The 17,747-nt window shown below is 41.5% G+C and overlaps 2 protein-coding genes across 7 annotated transcripts in view; one reads left to right on the forward strand and one right to left on the reverse strand.

Annotated features, from left to right (window-relative positions):
• The window catches only part of DNAH9 (dynein axonemal heavy chain 9), a 381,759-nt gene extending 370,220 nt beyond the window's left edge, over positions 1 to 11,539 (forward strand). Inside the window, 2 exon segments of the mRNA XM_017855172.1 lie at positions 3,483 to 3,872; positions 11,122 to 11,539. Of these exon segments, the coding sequence (XP_017710661.1) occupies positions 3,483 to 3,872; positions 11,122 to 11,349 (618 nt within the window). The 3' untranslated portion in view covers positions 11,350 to 11,539.
• Positions 11,540 to 14,087: 2,548 nt separating this feature from the next.
• The window catches only part of ZNF18 (zinc finger protein 18), a 24,716-nt gene continuing 21,056 nt past the window's right edge, over positions 14,088 to 17,747 (reverse strand). For all 6 annotated transcript variants that reach the window (XM_017855167.1, XM_017855169.1, XM_017855164.1 and 3 more), the window contains one exon: positions 14,088 to 15,394. In XM_017855167.1, the coding sequence (XP_017710656.1) occupies positions 14,607 to 15,394 (788 nt within the window). In that variant the 3' untranslated portion in view covers positions 14,088 to 14,606. The remainder of the gene's footprint in view (positions 15,395 to 17,747) is intronic.

Consider the following 17,747-nt stretch of genomic DNA (forward strand, 5'->3'; position numbering starts at 1 on the left):
AAAAAAAAAAAAAAAAAAAAAAATCAGCTTTCAACCCGTGAAAAGAAACAGAGGGAACTTAAACGCATATTACTCAGTGAAAGATGCCGATATGGAAAGGCTACATACTTTATTATCCTAACTATGTGACATCTGAAAAAGGTAAAACAATGGAGGCAGTAAAAACTCTGATTGCCCAGAGTTAAGAGTGACGATAGCATGAGTAGGTCAAGCACAGAAAAATTTTAGGACACTGAAACAATAATGATGAATATGATACTATAATGTTGGATATTTGTCATATACTATAATGACATAACATGATACTATATTTGTACGATACTGTAACGGTGGATACATACAATTATACTGCAATAATATATAATACTATAATGGTGGATACTTGTTATTACACTATAATGATATAATATGATACTATAATGGTAGATACATGTCATTATAAATTTGTCCAAACACATAGAATGTACAACACAAAGGGCACACTGGGGTAAACTGTGGACTCTGAGTGATAATGAGGTGAATGCAGGTTCATTACATGTAACAAATGTACCACTCTGGTGGGGAATGCCGATCGTGGCGGAGGCTGTGCATGTGTCCAGGGAAATCGCTGTACTTTCTGCTCAATTTGTTGTGAAACTAAAACTGCCCTAAAAAAAAAAAGTATATATATTTTTTTAAAAAAAGCATAGAGAAAACTTCTCAACAAATTTTTTGAAAACAGAATTAATGTGACACCAAATACCTTATGAGCAAATGACAGATGAGCTTTCCTCATAAACACAAACGCAAAACTCCTTAGCAAAATGTTAACAAATCAAATCACACAATAAAAGAAAAAGATGATATATCATGGCTAAATGCGGTAATCCTAGGAATACAAGATTACTTTTAAGATTCAAAAATCAGTCAGTGAAGTTTACCATATTAATGTGCTAAATTTAAACATCATGTGATCATCTTCATAAATGCAGAAAAGGCGTTTCATGAAATTGAACATCAAATCTTCATTTTAAAGTATCAAAAAAAAAAAAAAAAAAAAAAAAAAAAAAAAGAAATTGCAACTTAAAGGATATCCAAAGAAAACATATTTAATGGTGAGGGACAGCCTGCTTTCTCTCTAAGTTTGGGAACAAGGCAAGGTTTTCCACCCTCATCACTTTTGTTCACCATGACTGTGAACGTCCTTGATAATGCAGTAAGGGAAGACATGGCTACACAGAGGGTCTCATAAGACAAGGGAATGATCTTTTTTGACCATTGATTTTGTCCTTTGCACTAAATTTAATCTTTACACTTAATGTTATTTTATTAAATAACCAGTTAAAGGGAAACAATTATTACATAAGCTATACAATGCATGTAGCAATGAATTATCACATAACTACAGATATGAGGAAGACCGTATTGTCTGAGAAGCTTGATTTGGGCTCAGAGATATAAGCAGCATTTGAAACCCTTTTCTCAGAAGCCTGTGTACACTAAAGCAGAGATTCCAAAGAAAGGAAACAGTTTTTTTTCTATTTTAACCTAATAAGGATATTCATTTCAGCAGATCCTCAAGGAAATCTACCAGAAGAAACTTGCTCATCAAATTCGGGTTTGTTTGAAAGTGGTAAACTTTGGTGGCACATACAGGGCTCTTTTACATCCCATTGAGCCTTGATGTGGCCTCAGATTCATCACAATGCCCTGCTCTGGTCATCCACCTCAAAACATCTGGATAGATACATGGAATGAAATCTATTTTCTATCCCTGTAATAAAGTCCTGTTACTTGGGGGGAAACATTTGTAATTCACACTGTACTCATTCAGGCTGGTCCATCTGTCGCCAGTCTGATTAGGGATATTTGTCTTTTCTTTAAAATATTACGGTTTTTATGTCTTAAAATAGTACGGCCACGAGATACTACAGTCTAGAAAGTGAATTCGTAATAATTACACTCCATGTGGGAAGTTCATAAAAAAGTTACCAGTGTAGTTTATTTCTTATAAATCAGGAGCCTCTGGCTGTCGCTCAGGAGACTGAAATATGTTCATCTTAAGGTAGGTATGCTTAACTGTTAAGCATTCCAAAAGTGGGCCAGGCACGGTGGTTCACGCCTGTAATCCCAGTACTTTGGGAGGCCAAAGCGGGCAGATCACAAGGTCAGAAGTTCGAGACCAGCCTGGCCAACATGGTAAAACCCCGTCTCTACTAAAAATACAAAAAAAATCAGCTGGGCATGGTGGCACACGCCTGTAATCCCAGCTACTTGGGAGGCTGAGGCAGGAGAATTGCTTGAGCTCAGGAGGTGGAGGTTGCAGTGAGCAGAGATTATGTCCCTGCACTCCAGCCTGGGTGACAGAGCAAGACGCCATCTCGAGAAAAAAAAAAAAAAAAAAAAAAAAGCATTCCAAAAGTTAAGAAGAAGAGTTAAACCTAGAATTCCATGTGCCAGTCTCCTGTCCCACAGGCCAGGAGACTCCAGGCCCTATGGAGTCTAGAACATCTTACATTTTAGCAGTCTGCCCTTGATGAAACAGTCAAACGCTGTCAGGTGCCGTAACACCTGTTACAGGAACCACAACCATAGAAATGGGGTCTTCAAGAAATTGCCACAGATCACTGGCAGAGCCAAAGTTACAAAGTTTGCTTTTAAAGATGGTGCTCAGGCCAGGCATGGTGGCTCACGTCTGTAATCCCAGCACTTTCGGAGGGTGAGGCAGGTTGATCACTTGAGGTCAGGAGTTCAAGACCAGCCTGGCCAACATGGTGAAACCCTGTTTCTACTAAAAATACAAAAATTAGCCGGGCGTGGTGGCAGGTGCCTGTAATCCCAGCTACTCAAGAGGCTGAGGCAGGAGAACCACATGAACCCGGGAGGCGGAAGTTGCAGTGAGCAGAGATTGCACCACTACACTCCAGCCTGGGCAACAGAGTGAGACTCTGTCTCTGAAAATTAAAATAAAAAAAGATGGTGTTCAGTGTAAACCTTTCTTTACAAATCCTATCTAGCTGTTGAAAGAGTGTCCCTTAAAGTTGATTACGTATCCAGTAGTTCGATTTCTGAAGGAAATCCCTGATTTGGGGTAATACAGATCTTTGCAGGCGTTGGCTTCTTGGATTTCTAAGCTGCATTCAGGAGAGTCATGGAATTTGAGCTTTAGGGTAGGGTCATGTGGCACTGAACCCACAAATGGTTTAAAGCCTGCAATGGGAAGCAATTGTGTTTTTTGAAACACTGTCAGTAGACAGTTGAGACTCCGACATCAGAGCAGGGAGCGTTTTCAAGGACCAGCTTCTGTGAGACAAACTTTCCAAAGCAAGTGCTAGATAGGACAGTCATTATGTCACCCAACCCGGAGTCACATTCAAATGACATGGACAAGGATGGATAACTCTTGTCTGCCTGGGTGCCATGAGCCAAGGCTCTCTGGGGCCAGTTGTTTGGAGGGACTTCCCACCTTCTCACTCTTTCCCCCTCCCATTCTTTATCTTCAGGGGGAGCTGACTATGACCAGCCACATGGAGAACTTACAGAATGCCCTGTACTGCGACACGGTGCCAGAGTCCTGGGCTAGACGAGCCTACCCTTCCACAGCAGGCCTGGCAGCCTGGTTTCTAGACCTCCTCAACAGAATCAAGGAGCTAGAGGCTTGGACGGGCGACTTTGCAATGCCCTCCACTGTGTGGCTGACAGGCTTCTTCAACCCCCAGTCGTTCCTGACAGCCATCATGCAGTCCACGGCTCGCAAGAATGAGTGGCCACTGGACCAGATGGCCCTGCAATGTGACGTGACGAAGAAGAACAGAGAAGAGTTTAGGAGTCCTCCTCGGGAAGGGGCCTACATCCATGGCCTCTTCATGGAAGGTGCCTGCTGGGACACACAGGTAAAGCTTGGGATGAACCAAAGGGCATCTTTCTGGGGGCTGATTAAATACACATTGCTTCCTATGAAGTGTGACTACTAAAAGAGATGTTCCTGAATCTTTTTCTCTAGATAACCTTTCTTTCCTTGAGGCCATCAAGCCATTTTTATTTGGCCAGGGGTGGTGCAAAGAGCATAGCCTTTGTAGAGGCAGTAGCATGGAGAGGTTAATAGCAAGGGCTTTGGAACCAGACTGGCTGGATCTGAATCCCAGCACCACCATTTATTAACTCTGTAACCTTAGATATAGTTTCACCTTTTCAGACCTCACCTGTTAGATGGGAGAATAGCGTCATTGTAAAAATTAAATGAGCTAATATGTAAGACAGTTAAACAGGGCCTGGCACATAGGCAGTGCTCAAAAAGTGTTGGAGTCAGCTATCTCTGCTGCTGCTGCTGCTGCTGCTGCTGCTGCTGCTGCTGCTGCTGCTGTGTGTCTGTCATCCAGGCTGGAGTGCAGTGGCACGATCTCAGCTCACTGCAACCTCCGCCTCCCGAGTTCAAGCAATTCTCCTGCCTCACTTCCTTGGTCCACTTTCCTCATTCATGAGCTCTCAAAGGGCAGGAATCTTCTGCCTTTTATGTTGTCTTATGTAGGCAAAGAGGAGCTAGTAGGTATCACTTAAAGTGGCATTTTGAAAGGATTCCTCATCAAAGGCTAATAAAAATGTGAGTCACATGAGATTGGAGAAGATGTTTTGTCACCGGTAAGAAACTGGCAAACAAGCACAGATGGCTGGGATAAATGTAATGAACAAGAATGGGTAATTCTAGAAGTGTACACTTGTTGTACACATAATCTGGAAAGAGTCCCTAGTCAAATATCTCACTTGACAGGTGACACTAAACTATTCTTAGCAGTCAATATAAAGCTAATGGGGCAAAACTGTTAGAAGATCCAGAAGATCCCAGGAGGCCATGTGAATATGCAAATAGAAATTTACTTGGTTAAGTAGTACCCCAAAAATTCATGTCCAGGCATAACCCCAGAATGAGTATTTAGAAATAAGGTCTTTGCAGATGTCATTAATTAAGATGAGGTCATACTGGATTATCATGAACCCTAAATCCAATGACCAGTACCCTTACAAGAAGACCACACAGGTTGGGCACAGTGGCTCACACCTGTAATCCCAGCACTTTGGGGAGCCGAGGCAGGCGGATCACCTGAGTTCAGGAGTTTGAGACCAGCCTGACCAACAGGGCGAAACCCTGTCTCTACTAAAAGTACAAAATTAGCCAGGCGTGGTGGTGCATGCCTGTTATCCCAGCTGCTTGGGAGGCTGAAGCAGGAGAATCGCTTGAACCCGGGAGGCGGAGGTTGCAGTGAGCCGAGATCGCACCATTGCATTCCAGCCTGAGCAACAAGAGCAAAACTCCATCTCAAAAAAAAAAAAGAGGAAGAAGACCACCTAGATGGGCACAGATATGGGAACAAAAGACACTGTGGATTATTAGAGGGTGGAGGGAAGGGTGGGGGTTAATAAAAACTACCCATCTGGTACCATGCTCACTAACTGGATGAGGGGATCCATACTCCAAACCTCAGCATCATACAATATTCCCATGTAACAAATCCACACATGTACCCCTGTATCTAAGAGTTGAAATTTTTTAAAATAGAAACTAAAAAGAAAAGGAGATGGAAAATTTTGTTGGGACATGTTTTATAATGCTTACGGTTTTGTTGGATATAGCAAGTAACAGTCTCCTGGAGTACTATTAGCAGTAGGAAATGTATTCATTCATTCCATATAGGCTTTCAGTTAAACAAATTACCTCAAAAAAACAAAACAAAGAAGACCATGTAGAGACACAGAAGAGAATTCCCCATGAAGAGAGAGGCAGAGACTGGAGTGATGCAACTACAAGCCGAGGAATTCCAGGGATTGCCAGTAACCATCAGAAGCTAGGAAAGGTGTGGGATGGTTTCTGCTTCAGAACCTCCAGGAGGACCAACTCTGCCCACACTTTGACTTAGGACTTCTGGCCTCCAGAACTATGAGATAATATGTTGTTTCAAGCCATCAAGTTTGTGGCATTTTATTATGCCAGAACTAGGAAAGCAATTCAAGAGCCAACAGAAAGGACAGTAAAGTAGGATAGTGTTTAGACATCCTGAATCTTGAGAAGGAAGTTGACTTCCTTCTCTCCACCTGAACATTTGCACAAGATTCTGTCAGTGGAGATCATATATGGATTGCATTAGGTATAAGGTGGCCTAGAGCAAGCCACAGCTATTAATAGAATCCTCCAAACCACCAAAATGAGAGAAGTACCAAAAGGAAAGTAGGCAAGAAGCTCAGAAGGAAAGTCAGTGACACTGGAGGTGGGGGAAAGATATCAGTTTTAATTGTCAACCTCCCATTTTTCATACCTCATTGTAAATAATAATACAAACTTCCCCAAAATCAATACTTGTTCACCATAAGCTGTTGTTCTCAAAGGTTTTATCCCAGAAAGATGTCAGCAAAAATGGAAGAGCCAGGACCTCCTAAAATCCTCTCCTCCATAAAACAATGAGAACATTCACAAAAACTGAGTCAGAATCAACTTTCTTAGAATTCTGGAAATTAACCAAAGGCTTTCAGCAATCCAAGAAGTGTTTATTCAAGCAAAACAGCTGAATCTCAGTAGGAAGAACAGTCTATGGCCTTTTAACTTGTCTATTCCCATCTCTACCCAACCCCTAGCTTGGAGGTTGCCTATAAAACCAACAGACCGCAATCACAGTGAAAACCAGTAACCTAGAAACCACCAGAAGGAGCAAAATGGGGTTGGAGCACTTTCAAAGCCCTGTTAACCCCACAAAAAACTGTCATTATTTTGCCTGTCCATGGATTCCCTGGACTCACAAGTCTTTCTTATTTCACCTGAGTTGGAACTCACCCAGAGCAACAGCCTTTCTCCCCAGGGCATTTGTTGAAGACAATCAAAGACAACTGCTTAACACTGCAGTTTGTCTGAAGCAGTAGATAATAGCAGAGCAAACAATAGGCTAACCAAAAGCTTAAAAGGGCAAGCTGGAGAATGAGATGGCCACAGGGGGCTTTGAAAACCACTGACATGTTCCTGGAAATCTAGGTCATGCCTATGTGCAGATCTGTGCACACACCCACAGCTGTGGACATGCTCAAGAGAGTTGAGAAGGCTGTATACTGTAGCTAACCTTGAGGTTCTAGGAAAACAGGGGAGTTAAATCTAAGTTAAATTGCCCGGCTAAGCACTGAAGTTGTGCTCCAACACTTGCACACAGCCACTCAGCCAAGACTTTGTAACTTACTGGTTCCAGGCATTTAAGAAAATCTGTCCAATTATTTGGTGACCTCTAAGCTAACAGGGCAGGCCACTTCAGTTGCCATACTTGACAAAGAATATAGACTTTACAGAATCAGTTCAGAAAAGTCACTAAACAAACCCTGAAGAGAGAGAGAATATGATTTGCAGAGTGGCCACATTATTTAAAATGTCCAAGTTTTCAACAAAAAAAATTATGACATACAAAGAAACAAAAATGCAAAAATGAACGGGCCATACACAAGGAAGAAAGCAATCAACACAAAGTATTCTGAGGGGGATCAAATACTGGACTTGCTAGACAAAGACTTTAAATCGGCTATTTTAAATATGTTCCAATAACCAAAAGAAACCATGTCTAAATAACTGAAGAAAATTGTGTCAACAATGTATTACTGAATAGAGAATACAGAGAGGAAAATTATATGTTTTAAAAGAATAAAGTAGAAACTCTGGAGTTGAAAATATAATACCCAAAATGAAAACTCAATAGAGGAATTCAATAGCAGAATTGAATAGGCAGAAAAATCAGCAAATTTAAAATCAGGTGAATTGAAATATCCAATTAGAAAAAAAAAAAGAGAAAATGAAGTGTCTCAGAGACGTATGGGACACCATCAAGCATACTAACATATGCACAATGACAGTTTAGAAAGGAAAGGAGAGATAAAGGGCCAGAAAGACTATTTGAAGAGATAATGACCCAAAACTGTCCAAACTGGAAGAAAAACATTAATTTACATGTCCAAGAAGCTCAATGAAATTCAAGCAGAACAAACTCTGAGATCCATACCGAGACATATTATAGTTAAATTGGTGAAAGATAAAGACAAGAAGAAAATCTTAAAAGCAACAAAAGTGGCTCATCACTTACAAGGGGTTCTCAATGAGAGTAATAGCTGATTGCTCATCAGAAACTATGAAAGAGAAGGCAGTAGGATGGCATAGTCAAAATGCTGAAAGAAAAAGACTATCTGCCAAGAATCCTACCTGCAGCAAAACTCTCTTTCAAAAGTGAAGAAAGTTAGATATTCTCAGATTTTTTGAGAGAGAGAGAGAGAATTCATCACTAGTAAACCAGCCTTACAGGAGATACTAAAGGGAGTCCTTCAGGCAGAAAGGAGAGGACACTAGACAGAAAGTCAAGTCCACACAAAGATATAGAATACGGATAAAGGCAATTACATATGTAAGTATAAAAGATAGTACAAATGCATAATTTGTAATTTTTATTTCTCTTCTATCTAATTTAAAGGACAACTGCATAAGGAAATAATTATAAATCTGTGTTGATGGATAGAAATGTATAAAGATGTAATGTAAATGACGAAAACAGCCCAAAGGAGGGAGAGGAGATGGAGCTATACAAGATTAGTTTTTGTATACCATTGAAAGTAAGCTGGAATTAGGCCAGGCACAGTGGCTCAGGCCGGTAGTCCAAACACTTTGGGAGGATGAGGTGGTTGGATCACTTGAGGTCAGGAGTTCAAGACCAGCCTGGCCAACATGGCAAAGTTAGCCAAGCATAGTGGCACCCACCTGTAGTCTCAGCTACTGGGGAGGCTGAGGTAGAATTGCTTGAACTCAGGAGGCAGAGGTTGCAGTGAGCCGAGATCATGCCATTGCACTCCAGCCTGAGCAAGAGTGAAACTCCATCTCAAAAAAAAAAAAAAAGTAAGCTGGAATTAATCTGAAATAGATAGTTATGTACATTAGAATTTTTTTTCTTTTAATACTCGGTGATTTCCTTTGCCACCCAGGCTGGAGTGCAGTGGCATGAACAGGGCTCACTGTACCTCAACTTCCTGGGCTCAAGCAATCCTCTTGCTTCAGCTCCCAAGTAGCTGGGACTACAGGCATGTGCCACCATGCCCGGCCAACTTTTTTGAATTTTAGTAGAGATGAGTTTTCCCTATGTTGCCCAGGCTGGTCTCCAACTCTTGAGCTCAAGAGATCTTCCTGCCTTGGCCTCCCAGGGTGCTGAGATTACAGGTGTAAGTCACCATGCCCAGCCTTGGAATGGTAACTGTAATCCCCAAGGCAATTACTAATAATTTAAAATATAGTAAACAAGGGAAATTAAAATGATACACTAGCATATGCCTATTAATACAAGAGAAGACAATAATGGAGGACTAGAGAAATAAAAAAGACATAGACATATGGAAAACAAATAGCAGATTCTACTTAATCAGTGATTACATTAAATGTGAATGGATTAAGCACTACCATTTTAAAAAGGCAGAGATTAGCTACATGAATTTTAAAAAATAAACCATGAAACCCATCATGATCCAATTATATCATTTCCACAAAAGACACGTTTTAGATTGGAAGATAGCAATAGGTTAAAAGTAAACAGATGGAAACAGATATGCCATGAAAACAGTAACCAAAAGGCAGCTGAGAGGCTATACTATATCAGACAAAATGGACTTTATAAGATACAAATTGTTACTGAAAAATAAATAGGATAGAAATTATAGAGACAAAAAAGGACATTTTATGAGAATAAAAAGATCAACCCATCAAGAAGATAGAATTGTAAATATGGAGGCACCTAACAAAAGAGCCCCCCAAAAATACAAAACAGAAACTGACAGAATTAAAGGAAGAAATAAACAATTCAACCATAATAATTGGAGCTGTCAATACCTCCTGCTAATGTGACTGCTAATGATTATAGAGTTTCTTTTTGGGGAGATGAAAATGTTTTAGAATTAGACAGTGACCATGATTGTACAACTTTGTCAACATACCAAAAACCACTAAATTATACACTTTAAAAGGATTGGTTTTACAGTATGTGGGGAAAAAAAAGAGGTTCTACCTCTGTTCCTTATCCTTGCCATAAACATTCATCTCTGTGGGGCAAGGAGGTCCCCATTGTTTACCTTAATTCTGTTACTCACCATCCCTTACCTCATCAGCCTCTAAAAGAAGTGAAGAGGTACATCCTTCCCTTTAAATAAATGTAACACAAATAAACCAAATTTTGTCCATGGCATAAAGGCCTCAGAGTCCCATGGACACAAAGAATCTGTGAAACACTCTGAATCAGCATTTCCCAGCATATGTTCCATAAAGCACTAGTGCCATGGGAAATGAATAGGTTACAAAGAGAAAGGTCCTGTGGTCAAATAAGTTTGGGAAACATCAGGTTAAATAAACTGTTTTCTTTATTCCTAGGACTTCTTGTCTTCAGTGTGGTAGTGTATGTTGTAAAATGTCAAGTCCAGAATATGGTAAGCACCACTTCCCAAATTTATTTGACCAAGGGAGACTATGGCTCCGTAGAACATTTCTCGGGACTAGGAGGAAAAATTGCTCTGTACAGCCGTATTGAAATAGCTCCGAAAATCATATGGAGGCCTCAACTGGAAAGCTACAGAAGAGTCAGGTCCACATTACATGAGTAAAGATAGAATGTAGCTCTCTCTACTCTAGAGGATGGAGGAGGTTGCATATGAAACAGAAAAGAAACAGGAACAGGACATAACAAAAGCCTTAAAAGCTAAAGCATTTGCTGGCAGAAACTGTGTCTTAGTCATCTTTAAATCCCCAGCACCTAGCCTGACATCTGGCAAATATACACATTCGATATGCTTGTGAAATGAATTAATGGAAAAACAAACTAGGGGAGAATCAAGCTCCAAAGAGATTCATTTGTATATGATAAATAATAGCTTTTGGAACTCTGCTTCACCTGATTTAGGCTGAGAAAAATAGAAACGTGTTTCTACATGTCAGATGCATTCCATCACAGGCTGCTGAGAAAACCTGGAAGGGGGGCAGGCATAAAGGCAGCCATGCATGCCCAGTCTTTCCTCCCTTGGATCTGCTGACAAGAGCAAGGCTGGTTGGCTGGGCTCTGGGTCTGATCTCAGGTGTCTCTTCTCATGTTTTATCCTCAGGCTGGGATCATTACAGAGGCAAAGCTGAAGGATCTAACACCCCCTATGCCTGTGATGTTCATCAAGGCCATTCCTGCAGATAAGCAGGACTGCCGCAGTGTCTATTCCTGTCCTGTGTACAAGACTAGTCAGCGGGGACCCACCTACGTGTGGACTTTCAACCTGAAGACTAAGGAAAACCCATCCAAGTGGGTTCTGGCTGGAGTAGCCTTGCTTCTCCAGATTTAGCTTCCTGCAGAGCCACCGAGAAAATAAAAAGGCTGGGCTTGGAGGCTGCCCAGAGGGACAGGTGGGTGAAGAGTGACCACAGACACTTAGAAAGATAAGAAACCATGAGCACTCACAATTCTGTAGAATTCCTCTAGGGGAACTTGGAGAGATGTGCCTAAAGTGAGGTTGAGCTGGAGGAATATGGGCCCAGGAACCAAGGGAGGATAATTTCATGATGCTAAACCTTTCTTAATAAAATGATTTACTCTTCAACTGTGTCTGGCCCAGGATTTGAGAGCTGCTGAGTCATAAATGGTCATGTAGCAACCAAGAGAAATAAGCCACAAACACCTGGGCCCTGACCTTATTGCACAACAGTCTCTCAGGCGCTCTTTTTCCAGGCCACCCCACGCGGTCCTTGGACCAGTGGTACTGGCATCACCTATGAACCAGAATCTCCATTTTAACAATCTCTCTGGAAAATCTGTACGCACACTATAGTTTGAGAATCACTAGCCTGGAGCAAGGGTCACCAAAATTTTTCCATAAAGAGCCAGTTAGTGAATACTTTACGATTTACCATGCCTCTGTTTGAACTTTGCAACTTTGTCATGGTCGCCCAACAGCAACCATAAATGATGAGTAAATGACGGGGTGTGATTGCATTCTAACAAACTTTATTTACAAAAACAAGCAATGGGCCATATTTTGCTGATCCCTGCTGTAGAGGATAAGGGATGTGTATACTGATATTTATCCTTCATTAATTCATGCATCCACTCAATACATTTTAATCTAACACCTACTATTTGTTGTGGATACAATGTGAACAAGCAAACAGGAAGTATCTCCATCACCCTTTAGGTCATTTAAGAGGAAGCCAAGAAGAAACATTTACTCTAAAGCTTTTTTTTTTTTTTTCCAGATGGAGTCTCGCTCCGTCACCCAGGCTGGAGTGGCACTGGCACGATCTCAGCTCACTGCAACTTCTGCCTCCCGGGTTCAAGCAGTTCTCCTGCCTCAGCCTCCTGACTAGCTGGGATTACAGGCGCCTGCCACCACGCCTGGCTAATTTTTATATTTTTAGTAGACACGGGGTTCCACCATGTTAGTCAGGCTGATCTCGAACTCCTGACCTCAGGTGATCTGCCCACCTCAGCCTCCCAAAGTGCTGGGATTACAGGCGTGAGCCACCACGCCTGGCCATTCTAAAGCTTTTTAATCTAAAAGTTTTCTAGATTTAGCTCTGTGGAACAAATCTTCACTGGAAGTCCAATGGGTTCCACAGTTTTGATGAGTTTGAAAAAGCTCTATGAGGCAGCTTGTTTGGTAAGAAAAGTATGGGAGGACCCAGTACTCCTTCTGTGATTATTCCCTCCTAACCTTGCAGTAACTTAATGTTTTGATTACTGTTTTGAACCGTGGTTCTTAAACTTCAACAGGCGTCAGAATCCCCTGGAGGGCTTGTTAAAACAGAGATTGCTGGAACCCACCCTTCGGTATTTCTGATTCAGTTAAGTTTAAACAAATTGCCAGTGCTGCGGGTCTGGAGGCCACAGTTTGAGAACTCGGGATTTAAAACCTCAAATCCCATCATGCTATAAATCTCTGCTATACAGAATATGGACTCTAATGCTAATTCCTCTATGATTTTCCTGCTTGCTTCCTTGCGGTTCCTGCACCCCCTAAGTCGGGCCTTCTCATCTTCACGATACAAGGGAGTTAAATTTTACTCCTGGAAGCTAGGAACTCCAGCTTGGGTGTTGTCCCTCCTCTCCCATCAACTAGTAATGCACTTGCAGTTTCCTGACTATAGGTGAATCTGTTTTCAGGGAGATAACTCTGTCCACATTAGCATCATCCTTCCTGAGCCTCACTCATAGTAGTACAGTAAGATCAAGCAGGCCGGGCATGGTGGCTCACACCTGTAATCCCAGCACTTTGGGAGGCTGAGGTGAGCAGATCACGAAGTCAGGAGATCGAGACCATCCTGGCCAACACGGTGAAACCCCATCTCTACTAATACAAAAATTAGCTGGGTTTGGTGGTGCGTGCCTGTAATCCCAGCTACTCGGGAGGTTGAAGCAGGAGAATTGCTTGAACCAGGGAGTCGGAGGTTGCAGTAAGCCGAGATTGCACCACTGTACCACTGCCCTCCAGCCTGGCGACAGAGCAAGACTCTGTCTTCAAAAAAAAAAAAAAAAAAAAAAAAAAAAATCAGGCAAAAAGAAGGAAGTGGAAGACGGTGGGAGGGGGAAATCTCACTATACAGGCAGGACAGTTTGAGGCATGTGACTTGTGGTGATAAGGACAACTGAACAGTTTAGATACATGTGTTAATAAACCGCTAGACAGTATTATAAACTAGATCAATACTATTGATTTCTTCCTAACACTCACAGACAAAATGAGATTAAAACAAAGGTAATTTTAAAGCATAGAACACACTTTGGCAAAAATGATAGCCCATGTGGGATGCCAGGAGGAAGAGGGGCGGCTTGAGGCAAGAGATCCAGTGGAAGGTTGGCTCAGAAAGAGGACACCAGAAACAAACTTAGCTGAGACAAAGGTGTTGCCCGCCCTGGCCAAGCTCTCGTCATCTGAACGTTAGCGTAGGACTTTCCTATTACTGTTCCACTACATCATGAACTGGATAGGTTTACAGGGGCTGACTTTGGAGCTCAATTGCCTAGGGTCTTCTATGAAATCATGTGCTTTGAAATACAGTCAAACACACAGTGAACACTTCAAACAAGTAAGATAGAAAGTGACTCTAAGTTTATTTCAAACAAGGGACACTTGAAGTGAGTTTTCCGCCCCTATGACAAAGAACACACATGAGCTCACTGGCCCTCTATGCTTCTCTTCTCCGCTTCTGAACAGAAGACCTGCTCTAGAACCCATTGTAAGGGGCTCAATCTGAGGTTCTTCCCATAAGCAGTGACTACAGCTAATCCCATTAAATGCTTCCCAGAAAGCACTTCTAAAACTGGATCTCCAGTTTAGACTTTTTCCCCAGTGGGTCCAAAGGAAGGATGAGTGGAAACATGAAGACTATTCTTTCTCCTGAGGCAGAATCAAGAATTTAAGCCATTGTGAAATCCAATCCAAGACATCCTCCAAGTCCAAAGCCATGTCCAGATTCTCTCCTCTCCGATCCATGAAAAGAGGAGATGAACAGGTATCCTCTCAGAGACACAATTCCTCTTGATGGAGCTGAGTATATTTTTAATGGGCTGGGAGATAGAAATGGGGAAAGAGGGTTTGGTTACCGGCTACTTAAAGGGCTTCTTTCCTAAGTGGGATCTTTGATGTTTGTCAAGGCTCGACCTCCAGCTGAAACTCTTCCCACAGTGCGCACATTTATAAGGCTTCTCTCCTGTGTGAACCCTCTGGTGTCTATTGAAGTTTGATCTCTGAATGAAACTTTTCTCACAGATGGGACATTTATAGGGTTTCTCTCCCGTGTGGATTTTCTCGTGGTGGCGCAATCCTGAGAAGTCACTAAAGCCTTTCCCACAGTAATCACATTTACAGGGCTTCTCTCCTGTGTGAGTTCTCTGATGCTTCACAAAGTCTGAACTCCGCAGAAAGGCTTTTTTGCAGATGGTGCACTGAAAGTAGGTCTCTCCGGTGTGAGTTCTTTGGTGAAAAACAAGCTGAGAATTCCTATAAAAGGTCTTCCCACACTCCCTGCAGGTGGGGAGCTTCTGGGCCATGGGGGCTCTTGGCTGCCCCTTCTGGGAGGTCTCTCTCTTCTCCTCAAGCCACATGGTGGACATTTCTCCTGAATGAGGATTAGGCAAATGCTGACCTAGTTGTTTCTCAGAAATCCTTTCTGGAGGAGAGAGCTGTTCCCCTGTTCCCTCATCCTGAATGTTCTGCAGAGCCTCAGGGAGATTCTCTCCTTCTCCAAAGCATCCTGGCTCATCCTCACTGAAGAAGCCCCTCAAGGAAGCCTGAGAAGGAACCTCTCCTGAGGCTTGACAGGAAGCATGCAAGAGCTCCTGGTCCCTGTGATTCTCCAAGTTTAGGTTCTCCTTGTCATTCTCCTGTCTGTCTCCTAAAAGAAAGAAGATTTGAAATGGTTCAAGTGCTGTGCCCTGTTTACTAACTCATATGTCAAAGAGACGGTCATCATAAAACATTCATTTTCTTTTTTTTTTTTTTGAGACAGAGTCTCGCTCTGTCGCCCAGGCTGGAGTGCAGTGGCGCGATCTCGGCTCACTGCAAGCTCTGTCTCCTGGGTTCATGCCATTCTCCTGCCTCAGCCTCCCGAGTAACTGGGACTACAGGCGCCCGCCACCACGCCCGGCTAATTTTTTGTATTTTAGTAGAGATGGGGTTTCACTGTGTTAGCCAGGATGGTCTTGATCTCCTGACCTCATGATCCACCCGCCTCGGCCTCCCAAAGTGCTGGGATTACAGGTGTGAGCCACCGCGCCTGGCCTCTTTTTTTTTTTTTTAAGGGCATTAGTAAGTGAGGAAGAAAACTACTATATGCCTGAATGCTCAAACTTACTTCCCCTGTCCTGGGTTCAAGGCTAAATGGTTCGGCTCTGGGGCTGAGGATTTTTAAACAACACAGGAGTGCTCATAAAGTGATCACTCCATAAATAAAGCCATATGTATTTCTTAAGGTCCAGGAAAAAAACAAGTGTATTATAGGCAACTACTGCTTTTAAAATGATTTTTATCTGATTATATATAAAAGATAAATATGGTAACTAAAAAAAAAAACTGAAAAGAGAGAAATACATACTGAAGAAAACCAAATCTGCCTCAATCTTACCACTCAGAGACGACAACTACGAGTATACATTTCCTTTCAGTCTTTTTAATTTAATCTATATGTATGCAGGTATATGCTATTTCCTGACATAATTTGTGTCATATTGTACATATCGTTCCATATCCAGCTATGTAGTATTTAATTGTGAATGGTGGCATTAATCAATGTAATATAGAGTCTCCCTCTCCCATTCATAAGATGCCCAGAATTTGTGAAATGCACGTGTCATTTTACCACAGTTGCAATGCAAGGTTGTAGTATAAAAGTGAATCCCTTGATCTGTGCTTGAATCTAGTATTTACATGTGCTTTATTAAATCACACTAGCAACTGGAAGTTTGTTTTTCTCACCATAACTTGGGTTTTTGGTTATACTACTTAATGATGCCTATAGAAAATTTTTATTTTGATGGTAGGATTTTCAACTTGTATACATTATTTTAACTATATAGATCTAAAGATGCCATTTACCTTTCTCTTTCTAAAGATCTCTAACTGAAGATCTAAACATGCCATTTACCTTTTCTCTTTCACACATTAGTGTCTTTTCAATTGTCTGCCAGGGATCTAGGCATCTTCTAGAGAGCTAGATCTGAACTTGTGAAGTCAAAAAGCCTTAGAATGTCCCTGAATCTAAAAATAAAATAAAATAAAATAAAAGCCTTAGAATATATTCCTCTCCAATGGCAAAGGTACTTTCTCTTGTCTTTAAAAAAGCCTTTATAAATATCATTTTAAAGAGGTGAGTAATGGCCCATCAAGAAGATGCCATAACAAACACATAATTTGTTCCCCTACCATGAAAATCTAATTTGCTTATTGTGTTTTTGCTACAAGAAATAATGCTGTGATCAGCATTTTCTTCATAAGTTTTGCCCATATTTCTCATCAATACCTCAAAGGAATTTCTCAAAGTGGAATTACTGTCAACAGGCATAAATATTAAGGCTCTTGACACCTACTGGTAACCCAACTTCCAGAACAACTCTGCCATCCTCTCATGTGAAATTGGGCAGAGGGGGAAGTAGGTATTCAATACTTAAATATTGAATATTTTTAAACATATGCCATTTAGATGGATGAAAATGGTTTTCATTGTTTTAAATTTTAATTCTTAAGTTATGAAAGGATGAATCTTTATCACATTCATGAGCTATTTTTCATACTCGAAGACTACTGCCCATATTTTACTGGGAAAGTACATTTTTCATATCAACTTTCTTTAACTCTTTCTATATTAACAAAAATAATCATTTATCTGTCATGTTCATGAAAACTGTTTCTTGTTGTTGTTGTTGTTTTGAGATGGAGTTTTGCTTTGTCACCCAGGCTGGAGTGCAGTGGCGTGATCTCGGCTCACTGCAACCTCTGCCTCCCAGGCTCCAGCAATTCTCTTGCCTCAGCCTCCTAAGTAGCTGAGATGCTGGGATTACAGGTGTCCACCACCATGCCCGGCTAATTTTTGTAGTGTAGTTAGATGGGGTTTCACCATGTTGGCTAGGCTGGTCTCAAACTCCTGACCTCAAATGATCTGTCTGCCTCAGCCTCCCAAAGTGCTGGGATTACAGGCGTGAGCCACTGCGCTGGCCTGATCATGCAAAATTCTTTTTTTTTTTTTTTTTTTT

The sequence above is a fragment of the Rhinopithecus bieti genome, unplaced genomic scaffold (genome assembly GCF_001698545.2).
Source record: "Rhinopithecus bieti isolate Rb0 unplaced genomic scaffold, ASM169854v2 scaffold_40077, whole genome shotgun sequence".
Classification (NCBI taxonomy): Eukaryota; Metazoa; Chordata; class Mammalia; order Primates; family Cercopithecidae; genus Rhinopithecus; species Rhinopithecus bieti.